The 19,266-nt window shown below is 36.7% G+C and overlaps 1 protein-coding gene across 7 annotated transcripts in view; it reads left to right on the top strand.

The window, feature by feature from the left end:
* The window catches only part of RB1CC1 (RB1 inducible coiled-coil 1), a 91,307-nt gene that overhangs the window by 56,205 nt on the left and 15,836 nt on the right, over positions 1 to 19,266 (top strand). For 6 of the 7 annotated variants that reach the window (XM_027622706.2, XM_027622728.1, XM_027622711.1 and 3 more), the window contains 3 exons: positions 12,367 to 12,532; positions 13,863 to 13,971; positions 14,069 to 14,309. In XM_027622706.2, coding sequence (XP_027478507.1) covers positions 12,367 to 12,532; positions 13,863 to 13,971; positions 14,069 to 14,309 — 516 coding nt within the window. The remainder of the gene's footprint in view (positions 1 to 12,366; positions 12,533 to 13,862; positions 13,972 to 14,068; positions 14,310 to 19,266) is intronic. The other variant, XM_027622743.2, reaches the window with a different exon arrangement.

The raw sequence follows: 19,266 nt of genomic DNA, 5'->3' as shown, positions 1-19,266 counted from the left end.
TTCCTTCTTTGTGTGTTGATTCAGTGCTGTGATGAGCCCTAGGTATCCCTGTGGTAGCTTAAGCTTCCAGGTGAATGGAACCCTCGTTGTATCTCCTGGTAAAGGAATTCTTTTGGGGGGAACCAAACTGGCATAGCCCAAAGTTGTAAGGATGAGAAGCAAAATTTTTGCTGTTGACTCATTGAAATAATAGTTATTCCAATTTTTTTTCCAAATTTTTATTTAAATTCCAGTTAGTTAACATATGTGTTATTCCAATTTTTATCATTGGTTCTCCAACCTATATATTCTAACTGTGGAAGAATTAGTTTCACATAGTAGTATTTGGTTCAGGACATGTACTGCATTCTTTACCCTAGCCATTCAGAATGACAGGGTGCCTGAGTGACTTAGTCGGTTAAGTGTCCAGCTCAGCTCAGGTCTTGATCTTAGGATCGTGAGTTCAAGCGCCATATTGGGCTCCACACTGGGCATGGAACCCATCTGGTACTGTAATGAGTTTTTAGTACATTGATCCACAGTTTTATCAAACCAGCTGTTTAATGATTGGCATGTGTGGTAAAATATGTGATTTCCATGGGCATGAGGCTATGGCTACATATCTTTCACTGTACAATGAAATTCCGTGTTCAGAAGCAATTATAGTAGAATATAGCAGTGAATAAGCCTTTTTGTATGTTCAGGAATGGTGGTTTTTGCAGAAATACTGTGGGCATGGAAAGTAATTCTGTATGGAGAATAATAGACTGTTCTTGTGAAGATAGATTACTGTTCTTTTCATGACAGAAGCGGTCCAGTGTAATCAGCATGCCACCAAGTAGCTGGCATGGTCTCCCAAAGGAGCACTGCAATATCAGGGGGGCTCACTGCTAGTTACTAAATGTATAGAAATCCATATTGCTGAGCCCATATGTAACCTCACTTCCTGCCTGTATAGACTGTTGTTCATCAGCCTTTTGAATAGGACTGATTGATACTCACAGAATGTTCAGGTTGCGCATCTGATTATTAAGAGGTTCCTCACAGTCAGACATAATATACTCAGAGAACTGACATGTCCTCATACTTACATATCCTGCACATTTCAAGAGGCTGGTTGTTATTTCTTTTCCAGAAATCTTCCCACCAGATTTCAGTCTAGTTTCTTCAAAGTCCCTCACTATCCAACCAAGCCCTTGGCTGGCCACTCTCTGTGAATCACTGTCAATCTTTGCCCCTGACCATTTCTCCTACTCGGTAACTTCGGTACACTGCTTAACATATTGCCACTGGGAAGATTTCCCTTCACTACTGTTCTTTAGAGCCACTCCTCAGTGGGGCTCTAATACTCAACTGTACTTTTGAATAATGTCAGTATCTTTTGCAGCATCATGTTGAAACCAGGCCTGCCATTTTTTTTTCATTCATAGTCAGTGTTAGAGTCCTGATGGAGAGAAAGGAGGCAATGTAGCAGGAGAAAGCACCTTGGGAACTTGAATCTCTTGGTCTGTTTGTACCATACTTGTGCCATATTTTCTTGGATCTCGTGTATGCCACATCTAACTTGTGATGGAATATTGCTGTGTATACCCAGCTTTATGGTTTCATGACTTAGACAACATTCACTTTATGATGGGCAGCTCAGGACACACAGTAACTTGGGGGACCATGGTCAGTCTTTCAATCTGTACAGACCCAGAAGCAAGCCACAACTACTTTACAACAGAAAAACAGTTACGCACTTCAAAATTCCAAGGTTCTCAACTGTGATTCTCCTAGAGGACTTGTCAAAAGTTCTGTACAGTATTCATTTCTGCTACAGACACTTCAAGCATCTTCTGGGAAGTGTGACTCAAGGGGCAGAGCAACTTGCATGTTGCTCTGGAACTTACACAGAACAGGGAGTTAGTTCGTAAATGAGTCAGAGCAGCAATACCAAATGTACTATATATATTGCTTCCGAAATTCAGAGATGCTCACCTACAAGCAGCTTGTCCCTTCCCTTAGAGGGAACATCTCATATGACTGGACCACTGGATACTTAGAAATTTCACTGTGCTAACAAGCTCCTGAATTTTCATGGTCTTTATTGCTCATCCTCTGGCATTCCTATGTCTTGCCCTGGTAGCTGAGGTAGTTGCTGCTTCCTATTTACCTGGCCTAAGGAGCATAAATGCCATAAATGTATTGGATTAATATGATATCTTTTTCCCTTTTCCCCACCCCTCTCTTGGATTAGTATTGATATCTTGAGGAATAGCAAGAAGACCAGTATCCCTGCCAATCAGATTTTAACAGAGAACTAGAGAACTGGTATAATCCAGAGATAAGACATCAGAAGTGTGTTGCTGTTGTTGTAGGTAAAATCTAACTGCTGCTTGTGGTCTGTACTAGAGGTTGACAAACTGGCCTCTGGGAATCCAGCTTCCCACTTGTTTTTGTAAATACAGCTCTATTGGAATACACAGATGCCCTTTCCTTTACCTATTTGTTGCCTGTGGTTGCTTTTGGAAGAAATGAGTAGGTGTGACAGATCATCTCACTAACATGTTTACTCTTTTTCTCTTTACAAAAAGTTTGTCAGTCTCTAGTATATATTATGAAGAGGGAAGAAATCACTAAGTCACTAGCTCCATATCAGACAGTAGTGTCCTTGTTGATTTACTCCAGCAAAGAGGTCATATGTGACATAACAGTATTCTTGGAGTCACTACCTGATTAAATTTATGAGAATCCATTATTTTTGTATGTTTTCTACAGGACACATACTTCAGTTGAATAAGAATGTTATAAAAATCGCCCTTACATCATATGAAATGAGAGACTGTTTTAGAGATTATACTTGGCTTTTTTTTACCATAATAGTTCCTCATTCCATAAGTAAGGGAACCAACAAGGAGTCTCTAACAGTTGCTTTTATGTGTATTCCACTAGAGATTCTGGATGTAAGGATGGACCCAAACTCCATTTATCACTTAGCTATTAGTAATCTCCTGATGGACCACAGTGGCATTAGAGCCCCCTCAGAGCCAGTATTCATTTGTCCCCCAGAGGTTGGTTAATTACTTTCCCAGAATACACACTAAGCCTGAGAAGTGGACACAGGTCTCTATGCTAAAGACTATAAAGGAGACAAGATTATAAAACTTTGGCATTGTAGTTGGTGACTGACTCAGATTTTGGGATTAAGTGAGGGGTGGTGATTCTCCTTATTTAAATTAGCTCTCTGAGCACTAAATATTGAGTTTTTAAAAAACAATTAAAGTTTTAATAATCCTTTATCATCCTCTTCTGTTATGGCCCTGTGGACAGCCAGTGCCAAAGATTTATCTGGGTCAGACTTGATTGCTGCTCTGGCTCTGCTTTCTGTAATAATACCACATCATGTCGTTGGTTAAGTACCACTAATTGGCCTCTACCACTCCAGAATCCTGTCATTCCTATTAAATTCATTGAATTTCAGTGATTTCATCTCTCTCTGCTATCCCTGTTTTGCACAGTACCACTACAGAGCTTTTTTTTTTTTTTAATTAACATATAATGTATTATTTGTTTCAGGGGTGCAGGTCTGAGATTCATCAGTCTTACACAATACACAGCTCTCACTACAACACATACCCTCCCCAGTGTCCATCACCCAGCCACCCCATCCCTCCCACCCCTCCACTCCAGCAACCCTCAGTTTGTTTCCTGAACTTAAGAGTCTCTTATGGTTAACTCCCTCTCTGGTTTCATCTTGTTTCATTTTTTTCCTCTTCCCCTATGATCCTCTGCCTTGTTTCTCAAATTCCACATATCAGTGAGATCATATGATAATTGTCTTTCTCTAATTCACTTATTTTGTTTACCATAATACCCTCTAGTTCCATCCACGTCATTGCAAATGGCAAGATTTTTTTTTTAATGGCTGCATAATATTGCATTGTATATATATATATATATCTACCACATCTTCTTTATCCATTCCTCTGTCAGTGGACATTTAGGCTCTTTCCATAGTTTGGCTATTGTGGACATTGCTGGTATAAACGGAGTGTAGGTGCACCTTCGGATTACTGCATTTGTTTTTTTTTAAAGATTTTTTATTTATTTATTTGACAGAGAGAGACACAGCAAGAGAGGGAACACAAGCAGGGGGGAGAGGGAGAAGCAGGCCTCCCGTGGAGCAGGGAGCCTGATGCAGGGCTCAATCCCAGGACCCTGGGACCATGACCTGAGTCGAAGGCAGACGCTTAACGACTGAGCCACCCAGGCGACCTGGATTACTGCATTTGTATCTTTGGGGTAAATAACCCAGTAGTGCAGTTGCTGGGTCATAGGGTAGCTCTATTTTCAATTTTTTGAGGAACCTCCATATTGTTTCCCAGAGTGGCTGCACCAGCTTGCATTCCCACCAGCAGTGTAGGAGGGTTCCCCTTTCTCCACATCCTCACCAACATCTGTCATTTCCTGACTTGTTAATTTTAGCCATTTTGACTGGCGTGAAGTGGTTTTGATGTATATTTCCCTGATGTTGAGTAATGTGGAGCACTTTTTCTTGTGTCTGTTGGCCATGTGGATATTGCAGAAATGTCTGTTCATGTCTTCTGCCCGTTTCTTGATTGGATCATTTGTTCTTTGGGTGTTGAGTTTGATCATTTCTTTATAGATTTTGGATACTAGCCCTTTATCTGATATGTCATTTGTGAATATCTTCTCCCATTCTGTCGGTTGTCTTTTGGTTTTGTTGACTGTTTTCCTTTTCCATGTAAAGAAAGCTTTTTATCTTGATGAAGTCCCAGTAGTTCATTTTTGCCCTTGCTTCCCTCGCCTTTGGTGATGTGTCTAGGAAGAAGTTGCTGCTAGGTTGCTGCCTGTGTTCTCAAGGATTTTGATGGATTTCTGTCTCACATTTAGGTCTTTCATCCATTTTGGGTCTTTTTTTGTGTATGGTCTAAGGAAATGGTTGTTTTCATTCTTCTGCATGTGACTGTCCAATTTTCCCAACACCATTTGTTGAAGAGACTTTTTTCCATTGGATATTCTTTACTGCTTTGTTGAAGATTAGTTGACCGTAGAGTTGAGGGTCCATTTCTGAGTTCTCTCTTCTCTTCCATTGATCTATGTGTCTGTTTTTGTGCCAGTACCGTACTGTCTTGATGATGACAGCTTTGTAATAGAGCTTGAAGTCCGGAATTGTGATGCCACCAGCTTTGGTTTTCTTTTTCAACATTCCCCTGGCTATTCGGGATCTTTTCCAGTTCCATACAAATTTTAGGATTATTTGTTCCATTTCTGTGAAAAAAGTTGATGGTATTTTGATAGGGATTGCACTAAATGTGTAGATTGCTCTAGGTAGCATAGACATTTTCACAATATTTGTTCTTCCAATCCATGAGCATGGAACGTTTTTCCATTTCTTTGTGTCTTCCTCAATTTCATTCATGAGTATTCTGTAGCTTTCTGAGTACAGATTCTTTGCCTCTTTGATTAGATTTATTCCTAGGTATCTTGTGGTTTTGGGTGCAATTGTAAATGGGATTGACTCCTTAATTTCTCTTTCTTCTATATTGTTGGTGTATAGAAATGCAACAGATTTCTGTGCATTGAGTTTATATCCTGCCACTTTACTGAATTCCTGTATGAGTTCTAGGAACTTGGGGGTGGAGTCTTTTGGGTTTTCCACATAAAGTATTATATCATCTGAAAAGAGTAAGAATTTGACTTCATTAAATTCATTGAATTTCAGTGATTTCATCTCTGCTATCCCTTTCCTGCAGAGTACCACTACAGAGCTTTTTGAAGTTGAATTTCTTAAAGCCTTGGTGAAGGGCAATATCTCTGGACCCTCCCAGGATATAAATAATAAATCTTTTCCACTATGCCTATCACCATCTCATTCTTTGGATGCATTCCTCAAGACCAAGGATCAGTAAATGTGTTCTTTAAGAACTATTTTCTAAAATGAAAATAAGTGAGAAGAGTGCCATTTGTTTTATATATTTGCCTATCTCTTTAATGTTTGGCTTAATGGATTCTCATATCTTCTTCTGCATCAAATCTGTTGCAGTATCTTTTGATTAATGTATGATAAAAATACAGTCTTTAACTTACATGTAATTAGAAAAGAGGAATATTTCAATAACTTTTTCAGATACTTGTGGACATTTCCTTGATGCTAAATCAATATCCAACAAATTATAATTTCTTAAACATTAGTTTCAGGGTAGAATATGAAACTATTAAATGGATTTTTTTCATGCTGTTTATGCTAATATCTATTGAACTGCCTTGCACTTTGAGTGGCTATTTTACTCATGCATAATTTTGTAGCACAATGAATTGTCCGTATGAAAAACACTGGTTCACTGAGTTTTATGCAGATCTTGTAAATACTGACTTATTTTATTGAAAGAAAAATCAGATGTGTTAGTATACCTACCAATTTTATGAGAAAGATCTTAAGTACTGGAAGGCTCTCAAGTTCATAGTGGCAGGTACAAGATTTTTTTTTCTATTTGGTTTCTTGGTTTTTGTTTTTAAATAATTTCTGTCCCCAATTTGGGGCTCGAACTCATGACCCTGAAATCACGAATCACATGCTTTACCGACTGAGTCACCCAGGCACCTCAAGGTTTGTAAGATTTTAATTTATTTTTAAAGAATTACATTTTACCATTGGTAACAAATTCTGTCTGTTGTTAATTGAAGTAACAAGCTCACACTGGTCATTTTTGAGAAAATGTCTGTTGAAAACCCAAATGTAAATAACCAAAGATTGTCATTTTTCAAATAGAAATAGTAGAGCATGAAAAATGTAGCTAAGTCAGCACACAGCAAAGCAATTATACAAGTAGTTTTCCGTGAGACAGACATACTTCTGTAAGTGGCTGAAGTGCTTTATATGTACTCATTTCCTCACACTGAATACTAAAAAGGTGCATACTCAGTGGTCAGGATTCAGTAATAATAATTCTTACTATATCATGGATATTGCAAAATCTGCCTTTTTCTTTTCCACTTTGAGTGCCTTGGTGTAAAGAAACAATGACTAAAAGTACGGTTTGGCACTGTCGTCTTTAATTTATGTTAAGGTGTCAGCGATTTTATCGTATGTGCAAATGTCAACAAGGTGTAAGAGACAAATATCTTATGAAAATAGTTTTGATCTTATTGATCCCTTGAAAGTGTTTCTAGTCAAAGTTCTGTGGATCACACCCTGAGAATCACAGATACAGAGATTGGTTGGCAAACTTTGTGTAAAGGGCCACATTGTAAATATATTAGGCTTTGTGGGTGATATGGTTTCTATCCATGTTACTCAACTAGCCAGAGAGAAGTGAGACAGTGTAAATGAATGGGTGTGGCTGTGTTGCAGTAAAACTTTACACAAACAGATAAAGGCTGGATCTGGCCTGCAGGCCATTGTTTGCCTGTGTGTGGTCTAGAATATTTCATCTTTGCATCTTATTTTCTTTTGACATTGGCCATTGGATTCAGGTTTCAAGCAATAAATCTAGCAAACTATTAACATTGAATCTAGAGTCTCTGATTATTGTATCCATACAGATAATACTGGCTCAAGTTACCATTATGTTTGCCTTTTCTAACTCCTATTGGATCTATCCCATACATATTTCCTATATTGCTACCAAAATGAATGGAAAATTTTGCAGTTGCAATTCCTTCTTGGTTAGATTTTCATCTCCCTTGGGATCTGGGGATTTGAAAGTAGAGATGAGTCTGGAATTAATTAAATAGTATGGGAGCCAATTGAGAAGGATCAACTTGTTGAGATGGGAACCTCAGGCAAGGTGACACTAATCTTTTCAGATGAGGGAGTAAAGGCTGCTGCTGGCAAGGAAGGCTTGGTGGGATTGGTAGGGACAGCTGTGGCATTTCTAAAATCTTGCTACCTTTAGTCACCTGATCCACATAGCTATAGTTATCAGCTGTTCTGCCATAGAATGCCCTAATCTGCCAGAGTTCCATTTTGCACTGACAGTGAGGTCATCACTGCCTTCAGATCGAAACAGATCAGAGAATCAATTCCAGATTCCTGTCTTTGTGCTTTTTTTCCCCAAGGATCATATTTGAATCTGTCAGGTTTGAATTTAGAAAACAGAATCTCTTTTAAATATTTCAGGATTAAAGGGTTTAATATTAGAAATAGAACTTATATGAATTTGGGGAGACCTAAGGGAGGGACATGGTAAAGGAGTTGCTGCCAAAGACCTGGAAATCTGTAGGTTCAAAGCCATCTGAAGCACCAAAAGTGTGTGGCTAGTCAGAAAATTGCTACAGTTTCTTGGAGACGTCTACCAATTGTCTACTCTGGCACCAGTGCAGGTAGTTCACTTGGAAACCCCTCATGAACTTAACAGCCCACATAGCTGGTCGTAGCCACTTCTACAGAATGACAAACTCTCTCTTTCTCTTAACCTTCCGGATCTTGTGTGGGTATCTTTCATTGGCAAATTCGAACTTAGAACCTATTGGGAAGGGGGTTCTGGGCAACATAGTTCTAGGCTTCTCTGTCATGCAGAAGAAACAGTTGAAAAAGAATGAGGAAATCTTTGAGAAGAAATGATGCTGAGGTGATGACATGGTCCAGCACACCTCCCTGCTTTCCACTGATTGGTTGGTTGCACATATGCCAGAAGCAGCATGGAGAGACCAACTACATGGGAGAAGCATCAGCAAGATATAAATAAGAGTATTAATTGTATCTGTAATGTTAAAGAACTCCTACAAGTCAGTGAGGAAAAGGCAGGTTATTCATTAGAAAAATGGACAGAAGATATGAACAGCCAGATCAATGAAGAAGTACAAATAGCAAATATGTGAATAGCTTTTCAGTCTATCTAGGATTAAGGAAATGCAAAATTAAAGTAAAATATATTTTTTCCTCCATAACTGGGAAAAACTAAATCAGTAATATACATTATTTTTAGTGGGGGAAAGGGCTTTCTCATACTCCTGTGTACAAAGAAAATGAGTGCAGAGAATGTGTGTGTGTGTGTGTGTGTGTCTGTGTCTGTGTCTGTGTTGTTTGCAAATCTACCTGTTCACAGCTGTGCTTCCAGGGAGTAGTTGATGTAGATCTGGATGAGTACAGGAGGAGCATTTCAGTTTTATAATTTTAATCTCAAAAACATTTAAAAAAACCCACAATAAACAATGTTTACTAGGCCCAGATCTAATATAGTTAATGATAGGAAATAGTTCAAGCATCATGACAGTCTAGTTTGTATTCAGTGCAGATTTTCTAGTTCCAGAAATGTTGGGTTTAATAGGATCTTTTGGCTAGCGTACACTAATTTATTAATGGTGGGGTAACCTATCAACCAGAAATGATTTATTTCAGGTTCTGTGTAAGAGTATGGAAATTTCCAACTGACAAAAAATGTATTTGCTTCCTTCAGTTCTAATTTCCAGGCCATTTTAGGGTATTAATAATATAAGACAGGATTATGTAAGTTTAGACTGGGGGGAGCAACCTGTATTGATAAATTTCTTAGGTTTCTATGCCAGCATTGCTAGGTCAAATAGTATTCTTAATTATGAAATACTATAACCTTTTCCTCATGCCTTCCCTCCCACTGAGCACACATCTATCTCCTTAATCCCCAAAGAAAGTGTGGCCATGGTGCTATAAGAAACAAAACTTACTCTAGCTGTTACTATTTCATTGCTAGGGTTAATTCCCCCTGATGACAGAGTCATTTGAGGCCATAGAGTAGTATAGAATACAACAGAATGATATGGCTAACAGTTCCCTGGAACCTTTTCTAATGGGAGCCTCAAACAATGTGACATAGCATATATAACCACAAGAAACCCCTGTCGCCAACACAGTATGATTGATTGTTCTTTGTGTCTTAAGCTCTCCTTTATTTGCTTTTGCCACCAAGTCTTTTACCCTATGAGTCAGCATATACCTAATCATTTAATGTGCTCATTCTGGGTATTTGGTTCAATGTGGTTTTTTTGTTTGTTTTTTTAAGATTTTATTTATTTGAGAGAGAGAGTGAGAGCACATGAGAGGAGGGAGGGTTAGAGAGAGACAGGGAGCCGGATGCAGGACTCAATCCCGGGACTCCGGGATCGTGACCTGAGCCAGAGGCAATTGCTTAATATTCTGGGTATTTGGAATGATTGTGTATTTACAAAGAGACAATGATGTCTGCACATTCTTGTGTGCCTAGAACTATCTTATCCCCTACCTGCCTCATCCTAGCACAGCACTGACACTTGAAGTTAAAGTAACACTTCTCCAGGGTGCACCAGGCAACCCAAAGTTACAAGACACCTAGAAATTATAAACACTACCCATCGTTGTGTATAACACATACACACGCACACGCACACACGCGCGTGCGCACACACACACGATTCTTAGCATCCTTTCTCATGGTGAAACCTTCTCTCCTTTCTTTGTTACTATGTTCCATTATTCTCACCAACATCCTCACAACAGTCTTTTACAAATCTAAATTTATATTCTGTCATTCTCTCTAGACAGAGTTCTTTAATGACTTTACATCGTACTGCTAATAAAATCCAAAATGTTTTCTGTTCATGATCTGACTCCCCCCCGCCCCCCACCACTTCTCTAACTTCGTTCCTCACTCTGGTCACCTTGCTTACCTGCCTGAAACCTGGCTTTTTGTTTTTCCCATAACAGTTCACCTATCCTGTAACTGTAGGGATAATTCTTCAAAGTATATCTCTTACTTGCCAAAGGTAGACATTAGCCAAACAGTATTGAAGAAAACCTAATACATAAACGCTGCCTGTACCAATTTTAATCCTTAACACTGTTAGTATGTTGAGTCCATATTTATATTCTCGTTCCTGAGTAACACTTTGATTTATGTAGCTTGTAAGATTTCCATCTGTGCTATAATTTTTACCTTCTATACGCCTCTCCTCTAGCCCTAAAGGAAAAACTTTGAAAACAGATCTTTTACCTTATCCTTTCTACTGCATAAGGGATTAGGTGCTTCCCCAGTTGAAATCTTTCTGTAAACTAAGAAGTCTCAGGCTTTGGTAGGGTAATATGTCTCTAACTGTGTATTTCATGTTTGGCCATTTAAAACCATCCCTTAGAAGAGAATGGGCAGCAAATTGATAAGAATTACTAGATTTTATCAGTAAATTTGAAAGAATGAATAAAAGAATCACAATAATTCTTTGTGTGATTATCAATTGCTATAATATTAATAATATAATAATTTTATAGATTATGAAATTACATCAGGAATAAAATCCACATTGACTAGAAAATGCCTCTTGATTCCAAGGGGCACCTGGGTGGCTCAGGGGGTCAAGTGTCTGGTTGAGCATTGGACTCCTGATTTCAGCTCAGGTCATAATGTCAGGCTCGTGGGATGCAGCCCTGCATCAGGCTCCACCCTCAGCACAGAGTCTGCTTGTCCGTCTCCCTGTGCTCCCCCCCCCGAATAAATAAATTTAAAAAATTTTCAGTATGCCTCCTGATTTCAAAAACATTAAAGTGTAATTTAATATTGTGTAAATGTACATTTAAAGCAATCAATTGACTTAATCACTAAAATAGTTCGGGAATATTTGCTAACATGGCAGCCTCATTCCCATGGTTTAACATATTTATAACTCCTTTGGTGGAATTAATTATCTACTTCATGGGCAAACTTTTTTGATGTAAAAGATTATTAGGTTGAAAGCAGATAAAATTAACTTCCATGTCAGAAATTACAATACTTAATAACTTGTGTTTTTGCTATTTCTCCTTGCCGTGTCCTCTTCTCTTACCTCTGGTGCTTTGTCAGCAACCCCTGAGGGGGTAGCTAGTTTTGAGCGAGGTGAATATGAATTATAAATATGTAGATTTGCTGTGTGAACATTTAAGTTCCCTTTTAGTTTTGTGTTATTTGTTCATTAGTTAACAAAATGAACCAAAACCTGTTTAAAAAATTAAGAAGAGCTTTTCAATATATGTGATCCTCATGTATGTGTTTCCTTTTTTCTTTCTCTGTCATGTACATTACAGTTCTGGGATTAGCAGAACTGACATTTGAAGCTGAGCTCTTGAAGGGCATATTGACTTTTTATATTGAAAACATTCCCAATGCTGGTAGAAGCAAGTTATCCTGAATTTATCAAATATAATCATTATAGTCATTCACCATGTTGGTATCACACATATATAATCTCTGTTAAACTTTTCCCTTTTACTTGCTTCCCTTTCCTTGGTAGATAAAAAGGGTGGAGGGTTACATAGAAATATCTCTAACAGCAATTAATTACTGTTAGGTTTAAGGAAGCTACATAGCCTTTCTGATGTCAACTAATTATGATATTTGGTATATTTGTGACTATATGTTATTTTCAAAAAAAAATTTAATACTGTATGTAATTTCCAAGTCTTGCCATTGAATCTACCAGAGAAGATTCTTCAAGCCTAGTTGCTGAACTTCAAGAAAAGCTTCAGGAAGAAAAAGCAAAGTTTCTAGAACAACTTGAAGAGCAAGAGAAAAGGAAAAATGAAGAAATGCAAAATGTTCGAACATCTCTGATTGCTGAACAACAGGTATGGTCCCCCACCCTCGTTTCATTTATTTCAGGTCTAAAGAAGACAAACATAAATTAACAAATATAATTTTTTTGTGTGTAACTGAGGGCATCTCACATCTTAGATGTGATTTTCCTACATTAACCCTGATTATATTTATTAAATATCTTCATGATAAAAGCATTTTTGATTCAGATTAGTTTTTTGTAAAATGAAAGTGCTTCTACTACTTCACACATGATATTTGAATTTTTCCCCCTAAGCGCTCAAATTCTATTATTCTAAATTACATGCTGATCAGTACAAATTTCTTGTACTTTGTATAATTTTTATCCGTGTGATGGGCTGGTGGTACATAATCATGGTCTACTGTTGAATTTTGCTGATTCACTTTATTAATAATATTGAGGAATGGGGAGAGGGTAAAGCTTGTGAGGGAAGCAGGGGCACAGACCACTAAGGCCTAGGTTGCCTTGTTTGGGAGCTTGTGCTTCACCTCAGGCACCTGGAGAGAAAATAAAGGAATGTCACAGTTGGATTTATACTTAATCAGGATTGTCCACTGGTGTGGGGAGAAAGAATGGAGATCTGCCAAACATGGGCAACTGTGGGGACAGTGGGGTGGCTCAGTAGGTTAAGCGTCTGCCTTCGGCTCAGGTTATGATCCCGGGGTCCTGGGATCGAGTCCCGCATCGGGCTCCTTGCTCAGTGGGGAGTCTGCTTCTCCCTCTCCCTCTGCCTGCTGCTCCCCCTGCATGTGCTCTCTCTCTGTCTCTGGCAAATAAATAAATAAAATCTTTAAAAAAAATGCATCTCAGATCACCAGTGACCTGCCTAAAAAAAATAAAATAAAATTATCTGTTAGTGCTTTTCCTTTGACAATAAATACATAGACAATAATGAGAAAATAGAATCTGGGGTGCCTGGGTGGCTCAGTCGTTAAGTGTCTGCCTTCAGCTCAGGTCATGATCCCAGGGTCTTGGGATCGAGCCCCGCATCGGGCTCCCTGCTCTGTGGGAAGCCTGCTTCTCCCTCTCCCACTCCCCCTGCTTTTGTTCCCTGTCTCTGTCAAATAAATAAATAAAATCTTTAAAAAAACAAAAAGAAAATAGAATTCATTTTCAAGATATTAAATTAGAGCATATCTTAATATGGAACCTCAGGACAGCACAGTCACATTGTATTTACCACAGTAGAGTATTCTTATTAAAAAATGAACATCATTTGTGAATTGCACTTTATCTTCTCCACATACAGATGCACCATGCAAAAATATCTGCTAGTTTCTTTAGTCCTCGATGCTGTGTACACGCAGGTAATTTAAGTAGTTGTCATTCTCTTGTTCCAGACCAATTTTAACACTGTTTTAACGAGAGAGAAAATGAGAAAAGAAAATATAATCAATGATCTTAACGATAAGTTGAAAAGTACAATGCAACAGCAAGAGCGAGATAAAGGTTAGTAATGTTTCACAATATATTTTTAACTCCATTTTAAAATTAAAAAATCACATGAAATGTTTTTATAATGTTATTTCAACTTGGGGGCCTTCAGATTTGATAGAGTCACTATCTGAAGATCGAGCTCGTTTGCTTGAGGAAAAGAAAAAACTTGAAGAAGAAGTCAATAAGTTGCGCAGTAGCAGTTTTGTTCCTTCAGCGTATGTAGCTGCAGCCCCAGAACTTTATGGAGCTTGTGCACCTGAACTCCCAGGTGAAACAGAGAGATCAGCCATGGAAACACAAGATGAAGGAAAAGTGGATTCAGCAATGGAGACAAGCATGATGTCTGTACAGTAAGTACATTATGTCTTCAACTTCCTTAAGTAATACAGGTTTTTAAACCACTAGTGTGCACTTCTCTAAGCTGAAAGCTCTAAAGGTAGGAAATATGGTAGCACTACTGGTTGCCCACAGCCCATATATCTGAAAGTTGTGCCATTTAAACTCCTTTAAGCTATAAATGTGAGAAATATCTTAATACTGCTGCTTGTATATATATATATGAATCACTTTGGCATGTTTTCATACTTTATATGTGCACCAAACTTTCCATAGGCTGCCAGGATAAGGATCACTGCAATAGTGTCAAGCTATTTTATTTATAGGAAGTGTTTAAATTTTGAAGTCCATTACCTAGGAGGAAAAGGCATTACTATAGTAATAAATATATTTATTTTGATGAGTGTATTGGGTGGGGCAAGGCAAAGGAGTTTTTTAAAAAGTAAAAATGTATTCAGCTTTCCGTTTGATTTAAAAGAAAGGAGTAGAAACTGGTTAACTTGAGTTTTGGGGAAAGATACAAGGTTTTAAGAATGTAAGTGAAAAATAGAGCAAATTAATTCAAAAAGGCAAGGCACAAACCTCTAAAGAGCCCATGGTAATTAGAAAACATAAATGACGAAATAAGTCAAAACATGTGATGAAAAGTTAACTGACCTACCACAGTAAAACATCTCCAAAAAAAAAAAAAAGCATCCAGTTGAACTCTACATATGAGAAGCATGTAAAGAAAAATGATAAGGGGAAAAAAATATATAAGCCATTCAAAGCAAAAGTTTTTTATAAGTTTAAGAAAAAGTTTCACATGTAGAGAGGGCACAATTTTACCGTAAGCAATTGGTTGTTAACTTGTAGATGCTTGAAAATGTGACTTTGATCAATTGTGTATGAATGAAAAATGGATTAAAACTAGAATGAGAATTTTTCAGAGCCACAGTAACAGTAGACCTTCCTCTCAGGACACAATGAAGTAAAAAATAAAGCAATAAAGAAACAGCTAAGAAAATTCACTATATACCAGATCACAAAGGGAGTCTCAAAGTTCGAAATATTGATATAATTCCAGCCACAAAACATAAGCAATTGAAAACCTGTAACAAAAATAGAAGTTTATACATTTGGAAATTTGAATACCTATATATTCAACATAGGTATTGATAAGAAAATGGAAATTTAGTTATTTAAATCTGAACAAAAGTATCAAAAAAATGAGATATAATAAAGGTGGTAACACTGGAAGAATTATAATCTCAAGTATATGTATTAGAAAATGAAATTGATAAAAGTATATGAGCCATGATAAATGAAATATCAAGCAAAACGAAGGTATAAGTAAATATGTGGAATGAATAGAACCATAACCACAGGTATGGTTTTAAAAATTATACAGAAGAAGATAAAGATTAATTTCATTTTTGTTATTATAGGTGTAAAAAATCCAAAAGACAATTTCAGCATTTCAGGTACAATGAAGTATTAAGATGATCATCATGACTCAGTGGAGTATTTCAGGAATACAATAATAATAATTAAACCTCAGAATATCTCAGTGTAACCAAATTCACTGATCACATGGAAAGGATTATGTGATCATCTAGATAAGAAATAACAACTGATAAAAGTCCGTGTCCATTAAAAATATTTTTTTAGGGACGTCTGGGTGGCTCAGTTGATTGGTCAGGTCTGCCTTTGGCTCAGGTCATTATCCCAGGCTCCTGGGATCAAGTCCCGCATTGGGCTCCTGCTCAGTGAGGAGCCTGCTTCTCCCTCTGCCTGCCACTCTCCCTGCTTGCTCTCTCTCTCTCTCTCTCTCTCACAAATAAATCTTAAAAAAAAAAAAAAAGTTAAACAAAACTTAGCAATCTAGGAATAGAGGGGAACTTTGTTTGAGAGAGTATACATGAGACACTTAGAGCAAACATTATATTCAATGTTGAAACATTTAGAAGCATTTTCCATAATTTTAGGAAGAACGCCAGAATGCCAGCTGTCACCATGACCATTCTGCAAGACAATAAACAGTAAAAATTGGCAAGTAAAGTCTTAACTGTCACGATTTCATGATAATATCCTTTTCAAACCACATAGACCTAATAAACTATTAAAAGTAATAAGACTACATCAGACTGTATGTCATAAATATATCGAAATAGAGCAGTTTGCATATATTTACCAGCAAAAGCTGATTTGAATATATATATTTGTGTGTGTGTATATGTACATATATGTATTTGTATATGTATACGTGTATGTGTATGAGATCCCAATGAAAATTTATGGAAATAATTTGTTAGTAATGAATTTAACAAAAAAATGTGCAAGACCCTTGTGGAGAAAGCTGTAGAACTTTATGAAAGGTATTTAAAGGCTTGAAAGTTAAAGATGGATGGAAGTACAGTGTTGCAAAGATACTGTTTTCTCATCAGACTTATTCAGTTATTTATACCCAACTAAAATTTCAACAGGATAAGTAGGTAAAATTTGATGTTGGATGTTAAAATTCATACAGAAAAATAAATGTGCAAAAAAAGTTGATAACATTTTCAGGAAATATCAGTGAGTAGGAATTTATCCTGCTGAATGTTAAGATATAGTCTTAAGCTGTAGACGATAATTAATTCTGTATGTTGTTGATAAAGTCACGGGTAAATAGATTACAAGAATTGGTTGTCTTGAATAAACCCATGGATGTATGGAAATTGATGGCACTTTAAATCAGTTTGGAAAAAGACGTGAGATATTGGAGTAACTTGTTACCTGTTGGTGGAGGGTAACCTATATTTTATATTATATACCAAAAGATGTTACAGATGTATTAAAGACTAAATATTTCTTAACATATAGTATTTCTTAAAGTAGACTACTTTGAATGTGGAGTAGGGAAGCACAAGGAAAAGACTAATAAGTGTTACATCAAAATTTCTCTCTCCCTTTCTCTGTCCCTCTCTTACACACACACACAGAAATTTTTTTAATTTGATGGATATATCTAGTTCCTTGGTTGTGGTGGTGGTATCATGGGTGTATGCATGTGTCTAGACTCATCAAGATGTGTACATGAAATGTGTGCAGATTTTTGCATATCATTTATTAAACCTCAGTGAAACTAAGAAAAAGAAAATTGAAGCTAGGTCTAGTAATGCCAACTTGGTCCTTTTCTAATTGGCTTGTTAAATGTGCTGGGTTTCTACTTATTTCAACCTACTTTAGAAGTTCCCCCTTAATTTTCTGTTTGTGTTTCTGTTTGTGTGACTTTAGAAAGTCTAAATAACTTTGTTTATTTTAGAAAAATTAAAAATAGTAGTTTAGCAGTCATTCTTCAAGTTCCTTCTTTAAATAAGCAATATCAGAACTGGCATTAAACTCCTTAGGAATTAAAATCTTAGAACCCTTCCAAGTCCTACTGAATGAGAAATCCACATAAAATTCAGTTCTAATACTCTAAGAAAATATAACTATAAATTCAGATATTCTCAACAAAATACTAATAGACCAAATCCAGCAATACATAAAAGGGATTCTTACTGGATTTATCCCAGGAATGCAATATTGGCTGAATATTTAAAAATTAGTTTATGTAATATATCAATATCAATAAAGAGAAAACATTTAAACACTCAGTATTGAGGTGTTGAAGAGAACTTCCTCAACTTAATAAAAGGCATCTAAGAAAGCCCACAAATAAGATCATATTCAGTGATGAAAGAAGAAGGCTTTTTCCCCTAAAAATCAAGAAGAAAAAGATCAGTTGAGGTTCTATAAAGGGCACTCAGGTAAGGAAAAGAAATTATAGGCATCCATTCCATATTGGAAACGAAGAAATAAAACTGTCTCTATTGGTATCTATAACATGATCTTGTATATTGACAATCCAAGAATTAGAAATCTAAATACTTAAGAATAAGTTTAACAAAAGAAGTTCAAGACTCATACAATGTTTTGAAGGTTACAAAACATTGTTGAACAAAATTGAAGACCTAAAAAGACATCCCATGTTCACTGATTGGAAGATTTAATCTTGGAGCACGTGGCTGGCTCGGTCGGTAGAGCATACTATTGATCTCGGGGTTGTGAGTTCAAGCCCCACGTTGGGTGCAGAGATTACTTAAAAATGAAATCTTTTAAAAAAAAAAGAAGACTTAATCTTGTTGAGGTAGCAATACTCTTGTGATCTGCAGATTCAACACAGTATTGCTGTTGAAATGTGCCTTTTTTGCAGAAGTGGCCAATGGGTCCTAACATTCATATGGAAGTGCAGTGAACTCTAACCAAAACAATATGCAAAAAAGAATGAAGTTGGAAATGCACACGTCCTTATTACAAAAATTAACGAAAAGTTAGGGCAATCAAGACAGTATGGTGGTAGCCTGATCTATATATGTGTGTGTATATATGTGAATGTATATGTTTATAGATCATTGAAATAGAATTGAGAGTCCAGAAATAAGCCCTTAATATTTATAGTCAATTGAACCTTTGCATTATGGTCAAAGGTGCCAAGACAATTCAATGGAGGAATAGTAGCATTTTCAATAAATGGTGCTGGGACAGTTGGATATCCATATGCAAAAGAATGAAATTACATCTTCTACTTATCTTATAAGACAAATTAACAAAATGGATCATGGACTTAAATGTAAAAGCTAGAATTACGAGTAAGTCTTTTTGACCTTATGTTAGGCAAAGCCTCTTCCTACAAGAATTAACATTTAGAAGATAAAATTCCTGCCTCAGTCAAGTTGCTTAAAATGTAATTGGGGAATTACACATGCAGAAGAATTTAAAACATTAAATTACAACACTACATTACCGCTAATACCAGACATACAAAGAATCGTAAGAGATTACTGTGTGCAATTATTCCCAACAAATTGGACAATCTAGAATATATGGCTACATTCCTAGAAACATACAACCAAACAAGACTGAATCATGAAGAAATGGAAAATCTCAACAGGCCAGTTAACAGTA

Source organism: Zalophus californianus, chromosome 4 (genome assembly GCF_009762305.2).
Source record: "Zalophus californianus isolate mZalCal1 chromosome 4, mZalCal1.pri.v2, whole genome shotgun sequence".
Taxonomy (NCBI): Eukaryota; Metazoa; Chordata; class Mammalia; order Carnivora; family Otariidae; genus Zalophus; species Zalophus californianus.
Note: the sequence above shows the minus strand (reverse complement) of the source record. Positions and strands in the feature narration are given on the sequence as shown.